Genomic DNA, 15,320 nt, shown 5'->3' on the forward strand with positions numbered 1-15,320 from the left:
GGGCTTTCATTGGTTAATAAAATTTTTTACAGGTTTCAAGTGTACACTTCTATAATACATCATCTGTTTATTGTATTGTGTGTTCACCATCCAAAGTCATGTCTCTTTCTTACCATTTATCCCCTCTTTACCCTTTTCTACCTCCCCCCACCGGCTCCCTGATCTCCTCCCCTCCTCAGTCAGAGAAAGACAAATACCATATGATTTCACTTATATGTGGAATTTAATGAACAAAATAAACAAACAAAATAGAAACAGACTAGTAGGTACAAAAAAATAGACTGAGAGCTGTCAGAGCCCTCCATCATTATTAATCGAACTTCTCACTATCATAAGATTGGAAGAGGAAAGGGGAAAAGTAAAATGTTACTTGAATTTAACACAAACTCACACTTGTAAACAATGTACCAAATATTTTATTTCTCTCAGTAGTTCATATGCAAATAATGAACTCTCAAGCATTTTAAAAACACAAAAGACATTATTATACCTTACTAATAAATTATTTCTGTCCCAGGGGATTAACCAAATCAAAATGTTACCAATATTTGAAAATTTATTTATAAGCCAACTTGAGATGAGTAATTCATAGGTTTCTATAAATTTTTCTTAGTTCAATGTTTTGTACATGCCATTAGTACAATAAAATTTAATATTTAGGGCATTGTCAATAACTATGATTCATATGAAAAATAGATATATCAGATTCCTGATTAAGTCAGTTGTAAAATACAAAATACAGCACACTTGCTATGAAATTCTGTATGTAACGTTCCTTTTTATAAACTGCAATTAACTACTGATGAATTTTGTTTAATCCTCGAAGTTTTATAAATGATACTTTTCTTCACAGAAAAAAAGAAAGATGTTGAAAAGACAGCAGAGATCACCATACTGTATCAAAGGTCAAATATTTAGGGAATCAGTTATTGCATCCTCCTTTTTGGAATCTGCAATAAATAATAACTAGGGAAAAAAATTAGCGTTTTAAGGCCAGTTTTTAAAAACAAATAAAGATAGTAAAAACATCACCACATGCCAACAAAAACAGAACCAAGTGTGTCCATATCTTCATTTCATCATCAATTCAGTGATTTGAAATAAATGCCACATTAAAAACCATGAGCACATTTGAAGATTCATCCAAGGAAATTAAGTACTTTTGAGAATTTTTAAAAAGTTTTAGTAGGCAGTATATTTTTGATCAGCATAAGCAAAATGTAGAAAGAACAAAAAAATACTATATACTGAACCGATTCTCACAGGCCTGTTCCCTCAAAACAAGTTATCTACCAATTATTTTCCAGTGTTGTTATATATGCCTTATTTTACTTATACATAAAGCAACTAGAGATTTTGCATTCTTCCTATTAAGTATTTAAAATAAATTTCTAGGCTTGCATTATAACTGTTCATTTATAATGCCCTTAAAGATCTTTCAACTTATGAAAAACAACTTCTGGAGATATAAAACTATGAAACTTTTCATACTTCTAAGTCTTTAAAACTTAAAGTGCAATATTTTCATGTATCAGCAAATTATAATTGTGCCATATAAATTCATTTTGAAAGAACATGTAAATAATTTCCAAAATTTTGTGAATGGTACATTATAGGGAGCAGAGCACTGATATTTTAAGTTTTGATTTTTCATATGTCTTTATAGTATAATGCAAGTATAATAAAACCAAAACATTTTTATTAGGAGAACAATGTTTTCATGAGAAAAAAAAGAAACATTATGTCTCCCTTTAGTGGCTTTTCTTCAGTCAGTTGCCGCGTTTACCAAAAACATTAGTTCAGTTACTGAACAAAGTATCCAATATTTGTCCAAAGGTTTGTCCAAAACCTCTCAAATAACAATCTCAATCTAAGCTCCTTTCTTATTTTCAAGTAAAGGCTTTAATTAAAAACAAGTCTATTATCATTTGATTCACAATATTAACATTAATGGCAATTTCACTCAGTTGGAGGTGATATTTCTTTAAGGGTCTGACCCATTTGGTGGCACTGTAGAGTGGATTATTAACATACTCATGGCTACAAAATTAGAGTCAAAACCAAAGGAAGAAAACATGGAAAACCAAGTATCTAGCTATTCTAGAAAAAAAAAAATCTACAACTGAAGGATTGCTTAAAAATTCTCTTTGGTAAGATAAAGAAGGGTGGTTCATAGACAAGACGGATGACTGATTTTCTCCCAGGAGCAGCCCTAGGATCTATGATTACAGGTACTTAGGGCCTGAGAAGTTTCAGTGATGATTGCTTCCTCAAGTTTTGCTGGTGTCTCATTGACTGTGCATCCTCAATGGCATGACATGCTCTCTGCAAAATAAAGTATTTATTATAAATGGTAAAAGAGAAGTACAGGCTAATTTTGTGGAAGAGAAAGGTACAAACGCAAGAGCTGGAACTTTCCACACAGGTCCAAGAGCCAAGGACAAGAATATACCTCACGTGTAATGCAAAATAAGACTCTTCTGGCACACTGAGCCCAGTATATTATTTTAAGCTCAGATATATGCATCCAAACATAACTGGAAGATCTTTTGGAGAAATAATTGGTATTGGTAACTATAACCTACTTTTAAAATATCTTTCAGCTAAAAAACTTAGGGGATATTCTTTGAAATAAGTTGTTTACCTCTGCTGTGGTGGTATCCAGCAGGTAAATTTTCCGGAGACAGGCTTGATTGGCACTATCTTTTTTGTGGAACATACCCTGATCCTAAGAAAGAATGACAGAAAAGATTATTCTGGGGAAGAAGAAAAAATTCATAATAACCTTTAAATGTATGCTTAAATGTCAGTTCTATTTTATAACCATACAAAATACACATAGTCAGGTAGAACAAAAAAATAAGTCATTTTGGTACAAGAACAGTGGTTCCACCTGTGAGTTGTTAGAATTTATGAAATTAGAGGAGTGTACATCTATCTGTATAAAATAATGACTTTTTGCAAGCTATGATATTTACCATCACATCTGACAAATCAAAAAACCCTTCCTTCATTTCCTTGGCTGATAGATAAAATTTTTATACAATGCAAAATACATGGGGTCGATTCTCACCACTGATATGAAAGAAAAGTGATAAACAAGGAAACTGTAATATATTTGCACAGTGACACATTCTTTCCCAGCTTGAAAACTATGTCTCATTTACTAAGACACTCTACATTTTGACACTCTGCAAGGAGGGAAGGCTGGAATACAAAATACTATAGTTTCACGGTAGTTTCTTTCATTTGTGAACTTCTATGAAAGAAAACATAAATTAAAAAATAATAGTACTTGCATCTCTATTAAATTTTATGATAAATGTTTTTCAGATAGATTCAGTAATAGAGATAGCATCATTACTGTTCAGGAAAAACACCATCTTTGAAGTGACAATTTTTAGTTTCTTCTAAAGAGGTTAAAATAAATTTATAATATATCAAGTAAAGTGAGTCTGAGAAATAAGCAAAAGATAGGCTATCACTTTTGCTCATTACCTGCTATATAATTAAAGTTATTCCTTAGAAAATGATGGGGAGGAAATACTTGAAGGTATTATTACATACTTCAATTGTTTAGCACTCTAAAAATGCCCAATATTATAAAACATGGGTGTCTTAGACATTATATTTATAATAACCTTCTAAATGCCTAAAAAATTGAATCTTTCCAGAAGTATCTGAAATTAGAGCAAAATAGTATTCATATGAAATTAAAAAGACCTTTATTTACTAATGCTTCATTCTCCCCAAAAAGGAAGTATCAGCATCCTATAATTTTCAGTAAATAGAATTGATATTTCACTCCACACAATCAAGGACTGCCAGAAAATAAAGTACAGTATACCAATAAATCAATTACACCTTTTCTTACATTTCAGCATATAATAACAATCCTTCAAATATTTTGTGTAGTTAACTGTAAAAAAAAAAAGAGTCAAAAACATTGGATACCACTCATTTAACAAATTCTTGGCTCTAAAAATGTGACTCAAGTTTTCTTACCTTAACTGAAATGTTTAGCAGGTTTCCATTGACACTAGGAGGAAATACAAAATCTTCAAATAGATACTGCCAGTCTATGCACATAAGGCCAAGGATTTCAACCTCCTTTATACACAACACTCGCCTATTTTGCAAAAGGAAACAAAAATATACAGGTAATGATAAAGACTGTTAATGATTATCGCTAATATTTTACTCTGCTGGATGAAACAGGTGGTACTCAGTAAACAATATAACCTGGCATTAAAAATAGTACACTTCACATAAAAAGTCTAGATAAAGAGCAAATATGGCACCTACCAATTAACAAAGCAGACTTTCAAAAATTCTGCTTCTGCTAATCTTGCAAAATTTACAAAAGTGTCATTTTTTTAAACTGAGCAAAAAACTGAAATCGTCTTTTAAACACATAGAAACAGGTTGTACTCTCATCTGGCAAGCAATAAAGGCAGAAGCTCCTGAAAATGTCTTACTTGGAAAATTATTAATTGCTCTTTACTGTCAATCATTTATGCCTTCCAGTCAAGAAAGAATGTGCAGGAAATGTCACAAACCTCAAATGTCAGCAAAGATTCATGTTAGGCCTACTAATAAATATCAGGTTTGAATTCTTTAACACTAATGTACTATATCACAGAGTAAGTATCCCATTTTACTCAATTACAATAAAAAAATAACAAGAATCTTTAAAGTGTATACACATTGATTCCCCAGTGTGTGATTCAGATTAATTACCGATATAACTATACTTGGCTCTAAAGTGTCTCTAACAGAAAGAAAAACTAGGAAAATAGAAGAACTGTTAATCCTACAGTAGCTAGAGTGCCAGAGAAACAAAAAGGATAGGGTTTCTGCTGGAGAGGTACTCGGGAGGCTAGAAGGGGAAACAACATGTAAATAAATAAAACAGGTAAGTGTGATAGCAGAGTGTGCAGAAAAATTCTGAAGCACAGAGGAGGCCTGATTGTGCTGGTAAAGGAGGGGGCGTTAAGAGCTGCTTCTCAAAAGGAAAGAGTTTTCTAGGTGGGAAAGGGAAATTCAAGCCCAGACAAAGGGACCTGGGCCCTGACATACATAGTGCTACAAAAAGGGAGATTTATCTGAGGAATGTGAGGGACTAGCTAGAGCACCAGATATATACAGAGGTAAGAAAATTTGCTTAGTGCTAGATCTGAAGGGGATTTTTTTTTTTTTCCATTTTAAGAAATTTTGACTTTAACCTACAGGCAATGGGAAGTGACATGATAAAATTCCTTACTTCAGTCATAGCTCTAGTGGTCATGGAGGAGAGGTGGGATAGGTAATCAAGGTAGGAAGTTATTTAATAGTCCAATCAGGAAACAGTGAAAGCCTCAATGAAAGCAGTGGCTGTGAGAAGGGGGGAAAGCTCAATTCTAAACATTTGTAAGGGAGACAGTTCTACGAACTTGGTAACCAATGGAGTGTGGGAACCAAAATAGACCCGTGGCACCACAGTTCTCAGCAGAGGTGCTAGTAAAATTGTGGGCTTGTTTAGGATTGTCTTGTGCACTGTAGGGAGTTCAGCACGCCTAGCCCCAGCCTACTAAATTCCCTCCAATCACTAGGACAACCTCCAATACCCCCACATATTCCAGTCTCTAGGAACTGGGTTCCACTCCCCTACCTCCTGCCCTAGTAGAGATCAGATGATGGAGTTAAAACTCAAAGATACCCATTACAAATCACTGTGTCAAATGCAATTCACCATTCCAACCCTCCCAAAACTCCCTTCTCTTGATCACACCAATAATATTGTTGTTCTTCTTCCACCTTAAATCTCCTTCATTTTCCTTCTCCGTGTTTACCACAGCTCAAATCTTGGTCTTCTTCTATTTAACACCTCAGGGTCCAAGATCTCAACTCCAAATCTTTACCCAAACATCAATGGTCTATATCTGTGTCTCTGCTACTCAGGCATCTATACTTGGGACATCTCAAAGCCACATTGAAGTCAGTCAATTCAAAACAAAATTTTAAAAATAGTCTTTTCACTCAAATTACTGTAAACGGTAATACCACCACTCTTGCTATTCAAGCCCCAAACCAGAAAGTTATCTTGCATCCCCTTCTCCCCCACACTCACTCAGTCACCAAGCCCTGGTCTCGTCAGGTTGCCCCTCTGTATCCATCCTCATTCTTTTAGTTTTGTCCCTCGTCACTTCCTATCAGGACAACAACCACAATCTCTGAGGTAGAGAGACTTCTAAGATGATCAGGTCCTGAGGGTAAAGCCCTCATGAACGGAATTGGTGCCCTTATAAGAGGCCTGAGAAACCCCCGTGCACCTTCTGCCACATGAGGACACAGTGGGAAGAACCATCTGTGAACCAGGAAGTGGGCCCAGACACAGACATCGCCTTGATCTTGGACCCCCAGCCTCCAGAACTGTGAGAAATAACCATTTGCTGTTTAAGCCACCTGTCTATGGTATTTCTGGAATAGCAGTCCAAACAGACTAAGACAGATGGTTAAAAAAAAAAAAAAAGTCTGCTCAGAGAACAATTTCCTAATGAAGATTACTAAAATAAAATATTATGTAGGAGTTAGGACCAACTAGTGGAACTGCAGGCTAATAAATTTAGGTCAGGAGAACTCATATTCTGTTTCTAATAACTGATAAAAAAATATCAAGACAAAATTTTGGATGAATTTCAATATAGAAAAATTAAAAGTCCTATGTATTGAAAAACTCAATAAATAATAATTAAAATGTTAATGATATATTGGATAAAAAGGGCTAATGTCATTAATTTATACAATGCTTATTAAATTCAGTAAGAACAAGACTAACATAATGAAAAATGAGTAAAGAATATGAATAAGCAATTCACAGAATATAAAATACAAATGGAAGGATGAATGTTTTAAAATATTCATACTCATTATTTACTACCCATTAAATTCGCAAAAACAAAAAAGTTTAAATAACATCTAGTCTTGCGAGGCATAGGAGAAAGGACACCCCCAGATACTATTAGTTGTATGTAAAAAAACTGGCACAGCCTTTCTGATAAAACAACTTGGCAATAAATAGAAAGGGCATCAAAAATCTTCACAACTTTTAAATCAACAATCCCACTGATAAGAGATAATCTGAAGGAAATAATTATAGAAAAGATACTTAGCTGCAAAGATGTGTTAATAATAATACAATATTGGGAAAGAGAAAATCAAATAGGCAGCATTTGAATAAGTTACAGTGTATCCACAAATACCATATTATATAGTCATTAAATATCATGTTGTCACAGAATATTTAATGTTTTGGAAAGATGATCACAATATATACTTTTAGGTGAAAAACCTAGGTTAATTACATGTATATGGTGCATTTTTTATACATACTTTTTATAAAATACATATACTACAAAAATCTGATATACCAGCTAATATCTCTGGATGAAGGGACCACTGCTAAAGGTTATTTTTACTGGTTATTATATCATTGAAATCAGAACATTTTTCAGAATGAAAGGGATAGCCACTAATAGTTAGATTGGGACAAAAAGTACAAACCAGCTCTGTCCAAGGCAAACCACAGCTTTAGTTATTTTCATTTTCTTAATTATTCTCTATATGGCAAACTATGGCCTCTAAGCCAAATCCAGTCCATGGCCTGTTTTAGTAAATAAATTTTACTGGAACACAGCCACAGCCACCCTGTTTATTACCTATTGTTCCTGGCTGTTTTCCCACTACAAGGGCAGAGTTGAATATAGACCAGAAACATGAGATGGCTTTGAAGCCTAAATTTTTAGTACTGGCTCTTTAAGGAAATTGTGTTGACTCCTGATCTATATTATCTACAATGAATAAGCATAACTTTAGTTTAATAAAAATTTAGCTTAATAAAAATTGAGTTATTTTTTAAATGCTGATTTTGGAAGCAATGCTATTTTATGTACAATGTTAAAAATCAAACAGATCAAAATATTGACAACCACCTGAATCAAAGAAATTTGTTAGAAAGAGTCTACTATAAGGAAACTAAGTCATTGTTCTGGTCAGGAATGTTATTTTCCTAATTGTCTTCTGAAAAGCTCTATGAGATACTAGATTTAAAATTACCATGATTTTTCAATTTATTTTAAGAAAAACCAAAAGTATAATCTATAATAATAAAAGCATAATAGGCTAATTAGACCGGATATCCTTCCAGATGACCTTCCGGACGAAGTCGGGGCTGCGAGGGAAGCCCGGGTCCCAGGTGCCTGCTGGCGGCCAGAGGGAAGCCCGGGTCCTGGGTACCAGAGGGAAGCCGGTGCCGGCAGCCAGGGGAAGGAAGGCCTACTCTTGCACGATTTCGTGCATCGGGCCTCTAGTGTATTAACCCTTTGCACTCGCTTGCTTTTTTCTTGATTCCTTTATTCTACTCGGGATTTAATTTTTTAAATACCCCAGATTTTACAAAGTGCGGCAGTAGAACAAAAAACTGGAGTTTCTTTTCATACAAACTTATTTATTTGGATTTTTTTATATTTCAAATTATTGATACATTCAATACAATTCAACATACGAGCTGCTACCGATGCTAACCGTGTCGAGTCACACTCGACATACGAGTGCAAAAGGTTAATAATGTATACAGTACTATTCCCACAAAATGTCTAATCAAACAAATATTAAGTATTACCAAACAAAAAACAAAAATTTAACATTTCCATTGCCCAGTGTTGATACACAATTTTAAAATGAATTAACACATTGCTATTGCAGCTAAGTACAATACACAATACAAATAAACATTGTTTTTGGTCTAATCTAATGGATGTAATATAAAAATTTAAGCATAAAAAATAAAAGATTACTTGTCAAGTCTGCCAAAACTGCATCTTAGATTGTTTTATGAATATTTTAATTTCTTAATCAAGGGGCAAATCAGATGACTGATTAATTCTCTTTTTAAAAAGGCTTGTAGAGCCCTGGCTGGTATGGCTCAGTGGGTTGGGTATCATCTCCTACACTAGGAGGTTGTAGGTTCAATTCCCAGTCAAGGGCACATGCTGGCTCGATCCCCAGTTTGGGGGGGAGGGGCGGTGTGCAAGAGGCAGCAGATCAATGTTGTGCTTTCACACCGAATTCTCTCTCTCTCTCTAAAATTCAATAAACTATTTTTTTAAAAAAGCCTGTAGGTTTAAGTCTAAATCCTATCATTTTAGCTTTACTTTCTCTCCTTACCAATCAAATATATTTAAATGCATTAGTAAGAAACCTAATGCAGATTTTGCTTACTGTAAGTACTTTGCCTTAGTCCTACAAAATTACATAACTTAGAACGTTTTGAAAATTATTAATCTGTAATTATAATTTTGGAATAAGTGACATAGAGAAAATTAACAGTAGTTAAAAGTTCTTTTATTTGGAAAAATTATCTACAACTCCCAAAACATTTAGAAAAAAATGGAATAAAACTACAGAAATAATTATCATCCTTTAAAAAAGCGATGCTTATCATCCAAAATAAAACCTAGTGAGGAAAAACCAAGATGGCGGCATAGGTAAACACCTGAACTTGCCACCTTCCACAACAACTTCAAAACTACAACTAAAAGACAAAATGGACATCATCCAGAACCACAGGAAGACTGGCTGAGTGGAAATTCTACAACTAGAAGGAAAGAGAAAAGCACACTGAGACTCAGAGGAGCTGCGGAAGTAAAGGCAGAGGTACAGAGGTGCGCGCGTGGAGAGGGCTGGCAACTGAGTACGCAGCTGGCTTTTTCAATCCGCAGGGAGACACAAGCTCCCGACTGCTCTGAACTCCAGTTCTGAGCGAGACTCTGGGGACCCAGACTCATACGGGGAGAAACTGGACTGTCTGGCAGCGAGCGGAACTCGAGGGTGGCTTTCTCTCAGAGGTGTTTGCAGCGATTACCACGGGACACTGAGACCCAGGGGCCTCTTAGGACAGGGCTGACGGGAAGCCATTGCTGTTTGCTCCGCCCTGAGACTCCGCCCCACCAAAGCTGTGCGCAGAGGCTTTTGCATATGAATGGCCTGGTCCTTTGAAATCTAAACTTACCTAACAAACTGAAGCTGGGTCAGAGAGACCCAGAACATCCAAAATAAGGACCAAGGCCCCACAGCAGTTTGCATTGCTTCACAGCTAGGCCTCATCTGGGCACCTCCAAAACCCAAACAAAGAAGAGTAATCTGCAGATCTCTCTGTAGCTCCTGCTGGGTGGCCTCAGGCAGAGGCTAAATTAGCACCTCCTTGGAGATCTAAGAGCCAGTGTACCCAGGGGACAGAGTAGGACCATCCAGATTACAACTCCTCAGATCCATAAGCGACAAACTCAGGGGGCAGACTCAGTGAGCACCAAAGCCCCACTGAAGCAAGTCTTGCCTCATAAGGGTGTCTACAGCACAGAAGTTCTCCCATCGTAGACACAGCTGATCCTCATAGCAAATTGGCCTGGAGGTTAATTCCTCCCTGTTATACCAACAACAATCAAGGCTTAACTACAAGACTGTGTACACAGTCCACAAAAGGGGTGCACCAAGAGTGTCCACCTCAGGTAACTGGGGAAGCTGAGCCACTAGGCCCTATAGGACACCTAGCACACAAAGCCACTCTATCAACTCAGGGAAGCAGCCAAAATGTGGAGACAAAGAAACAAGTCACAAATGAAAGAAATGGAGGAAAGCAAATGACTGGATATAGAGTTAAAAACCACGGTTATAAGGTTTTTCAAGAATTTTCTAGAAAAGGCCGATAAATTTAGTGAGACCCTCGAGGATATGAAAAAGGACCAACTAGAAATTAAGCATATACTAATGAAATAAAAAATAATATACAGCAGACTAGAGGATCCCAAGAATCAAGTCAAAGATTTGAAATACAAAGAAGCAAAAAACACTCAACCAGAAAAGAAAAAAGAAAAAAGAATCCAAAAATATGAAGATACTGTAAGGAGCCTCTGGTACAACTTCAAGCGTACCAACATCCGAATTATGGGGGTGCCAGAAGAAGAGAGAGAGCAAGATATTGAAAACCTATTTGAAGAAATAATGACAGAAAACTTCCCCCACCTGGTCAAAGAAATAGACTTACAAGTTCAGGAAGCGCATAAAACCCCAAACAAAAGGAATCCAAATAGGACCACACCAAGACACATCATAATTAAAATGCCAAGAGCAAAAGACAAAGAGAGAATAAGGCAAGAGAGAAACAGTTAGTTACCTACAAGGGAGCACCCATATGACTATCAGCTGATTTCTCAACAGAAACTATGCAGGCCAGACGGGAGTGGCAAGAAATATTCAAAGTGATGAGTAGCAAGAACCTACAACCAAGATTACTCTACCCAGCAAAGCTATCATTCAGAATTGAAGGTCATATAAAGAGTTTCACAGACAAGAAAAAGCTAAAGGAGTTCATCACCACCAAACCAGTATTATATGAAATGCTGAAAGGTATTCTTTAAGAAGAGGAAGAAGAAGAAAAAGGTAAAGATAAAAATTATGAACAACAAATACATATCTATCAACAAGTGAATCTAAAAATCAAGTGAATAAAAAATATGATGAACAGAATAATCTGGTGAATATAATAGAATCAGGGGCATAGAAAGGGAGTGGACTGATAATCCTCAGGGGGGAAGGGGTGTTGGGGGTGAGGGAAGAGACTGGACAAAAATCGTACACCTATGGATGAGGACAGTGGGGGAGGGGGTAAAGGGTGTGTGGTGGGGTGGAGTGGGAACCGGGTGGAGGGGAGCTATGGGGGAGAAAAAAGAGGAACAACTATAATAATCTGAACAATAAAGATTATAAAATAAATAAATAAATAAAATATTTTTTAAAAAACCTTTGAGAAAAAGATTCATGAATTCACCCTCCATAAATAAACTTATAGTTCACATATAACCATATGGCTATTGCATTTATGAAATATATTCTAGACGCTATTTTTTAGTAGTTTTGTGACTTGGATAAGCCCCTAAGCCATGCTGACTCATAGTTTCAGCATCTCCAAAATGAGAGGGTCTGAACAGATGATCTCAAAGGACCCATCAGCTCAGTGTTTTTGTGAGTCTATGACAATGAACATTTTGCAATTGGAATATAGTTCTCCACATCCTCTAACATTTTAGTCTTCAAAATTATTAAGATCTATATTATTGGCAATTGGAAAGATGTCACTTGAAGTTCATACCTATTTGTAATCATAAGGACTGTCTTCTTGCTTCCAGAAATAGCGCAGTGATATCGATATGTCTCTCCTTCTAACTTTTTGACATGATTCTGAAAAAAAAAAAAAAAAACACCTCAAGATGTGGATACTACATGCATTGAAACAGTATTTTTAATATTGTATATTAGCTAATTTTAATAACAATGATAGGAAAAATATTAGGAACAAAAGCACAATTCCATATATTCACATGTGAAGCTAAAAATATATTCATCACATGTTTATAAATTAACTTCCACTGTTCCTTAAAAGACAAATATGTATTAAATGCTTACTAAGTGATCTTCTGGTAAATTAACATTTTGTTCTGTGATAACTTAGAAATTTTAGAATATCTACCAGAAATAATCACACATTTTCATTCATGAGAATATGAACATATGCTAATATAAAGCTGGTACATTAATATTACAAGGGTTCTTAACCTGGGGTCCATGGAAACATGTTGGCAGGACTATGAACTACCTAAAATAGAATATAAAATTTTGAAAATGTGGTTCTGCTACTTCTTTCAGATGATGGTTCATAATTTTCATCTGATATTTTTCAATGTCTGTGATCCTTCTCAAAGGCTAAGAACCACTGCTTTTACATAGAGGTAGATATATGCATAATAAAATTCCAAGATAACTGATCAATTTAATGTTTTGAGTATTTAGTCTTATAGGTTAAATATGCATGAGAAGTATATGTATGTACCAAATTATATTCCTGATGGAGAAGAAAATTTAATATTAATACACACATAAAAAATTTCTAAGACTTCAAATAGCTGTTACAATTTATTGCTAATGACAATTACAAACAAAATAATTCAAGTATAAATAGCACATTAAAATGCATTTGTTTACATTTCAGCTATCTCAAAACTACTTAAATTAGTCAACACATTAAAAACCAACAAATAGTTATGTTTTATAATTAATGTTAATGAAATATTATTGATATTATCTATAACTTATGACTAAAGATTAGATAATTAAGATATATGTAAACACAAAACATAAACATACCCAATAAATAAGACCTTAATAATTTTTCACCCTCAAGACCTTAACATTTTATAACTAGGAATAACCAAGAATATAACACCAATATTAAAAGATAATGTAATCAATAATAATCACAAATAGACCTGTTATTATTTCAATTTTAAATACACGTTTTTTAAAGGCCTTTGGTTCCCAGTCATTCTTTGACAATTATAAAAAGCTATGGAGAAAGATGAATCCTCAAAGAACTGGGGTCTCATCTTCAGAATGAGTCTCAGAGAAGTGGAGTTTAACAGTCACTTGTTTTATATCAGGCCTGTGTGAATTAGCTAAAATCTTTTAACATCTATAACTTAATTTATTTAATAAAGAGAGAATGGAAAATAAATATAATAATTTAGTAAAGTTATTTTCAGTGTTGAAATTTAAATATGTTAATTTTTTGTATTATACAAAAAATACTACCAACTTTCCATTGTTTATGCACTTTCATTAGTTATCAATCTATTGCTATCATTAAACTATTGAAAGCTTTTAAAGTATAATTTATCACCATAATATACTATAGAAACCTTGTTTTTTAAGCAGTACTAAAACCCACTATACTCTGAGATTCAGATTAAGATATTTAGTCACTGATGGCAGCAAGATACCAGATTGGTTAATAAAATATTCTCTCTCTTCCCAAAATGCATTTTGAGGAATTTACAATATTTAGGAAAAGCATTCAATTTATATTTCAAGTAAATTCTAAGGAAATAATACAAGATATGAAAAATCAATGTATATAATGATGTTTCATTATTAGTGTTATTAAAATAACAGAAACAACTTTAATGTCAAGAATTAGGAATGGTCAAACACACAGTACATGGTTACCTTAATAGATGATAATGCAAGAATTAAAAATGAAATATTTCTATGAACATGAAAAAATATAATTAAAATGAAAAAGCAAGAAACACCATTTTAAATATTATATGAACATATGTATGTGAACCAAGATGAATAAGAAATAAGATCTGGCCATATATATATATGTGTATGTATATGTATATATACATATACACACACACACACACACATATATGTATATATACATATATATATACATAATATATACACATATATATTTTGAAGTATATATATATAAACAGTAATTATCATAGGAGAATAGAGAATAAGCAAAATATATCCTATAATAACAGTATATGATTTAGTAACTTTCAAATCTGGGCATTAAATGATACAGAGCAATAATCAGAAGAAAAAACATGGGTAAAATAAAAAAATTCCCAAATACATATTTAGAATGTACCCATATAACAATCAAGGCGAGGAGGAAATAATTTTATACTCTAATTCTCTTTAATATTTACACATTATGTTATACTTAGTCTCTTAAGGACAGAAGTCTTATTTCTTTTGTATATCCAGCATAGTCTAGATAATCAATAAATACATCATATGTAACTGATTATAGCAAGATGGACAAGAGATGAAACAGCCTACACTTGTCACTCATTGAGAAAAATTACCAAGTCATCTCATTAATGTACAATCACTCTATTTCTTCCAGTAACTAAAATAATATGTAAAAGTTTAAAAGATGTCTGATATTAACAAAAAATAATAAATCAGACAAGATAACTACATTTAACTTTAATAATAAAAAGCTTCTTGAAGTTTTGTGCTTATTCATAAGCAGTTGTAAAATGGATCATTACAAGGACAAGTTTAATAATATAAAGAGCTAAACAAACAGAAAGCAAACAATAAGTTAAAAAATGTTTAACAAGTTAATACAATTTCCCAAAAATCAAGTCTCATTTAAATTGCAATATATCCAGGGAAATTAAAAATAGTTACTTTTACCTAAGAAGGAAGAGTAATTATTAGTGATGATTTAAGACAGCATCTAGAATTAGTTATTGTGCCGGATTCTTATAGAAACTGTATATGCAGTGACATTTTTGCCAATTATCTAGGCACAAGAAAAATTTGTCAGCTAGAGTTTTAGGCTGGTCTTTGGCTGTCATTCTTTTTCTTTAAAGTGCTTGTTTTAAATGTGAAGCATTTAATTTACTCTTTTGATAATTATGGTT

At 33.8% G+C, this 15,320-nt stretch overlaps 1 protein-coding gene across 1 annotated transcript in view; it reads right to left on the reverse strand.

Annotated features, from left to right (window-relative positions):
* Positions 1 to 204: 204 nt before the first annotated feature.
* VPS13C (vacuolar protein sorting 13 homolog C) overlaps positions 205 to 15,320 on the reverse strand; it is a 190,577-nt gene continuing 175,461 nt past the window's right edge. Inside the window, exons 80-83 of the mRNA XM_079768767.1 lie at positions 12,185 to 12,273; positions 4,006 to 4,129; positions 2,645 to 2,728; positions 205 to 2,325 (exon numbers count right to left, since the gene is read on the reverse strand). Of these exons, the coding sequence (XP_079624893.1) occupies positions 2,236 to 2,325; positions 2,645 to 2,728; positions 4,006 to 4,129; positions 12,185 to 12,273 (387 nt within the window). The 3' untranslated portion in view covers positions 205 to 2,235. The remainder of the gene's footprint in view (positions 2,326 to 2,644; positions 2,729 to 4,005; positions 4,130 to 12,184; positions 12,274 to 15,320) is intronic.

Source organism: Cnephaeus nilssonii (genome assembly GCF_951640355.1).
Source record: "Cnephaeus nilssonii genome assembly, chromosome: 4".
Classification (NCBI taxonomy): Eukaryota; Metazoa; Chordata; class Mammalia; order Chiroptera; family Vespertilionidae; genus Cnephaeus; species Cnephaeus nilssonii.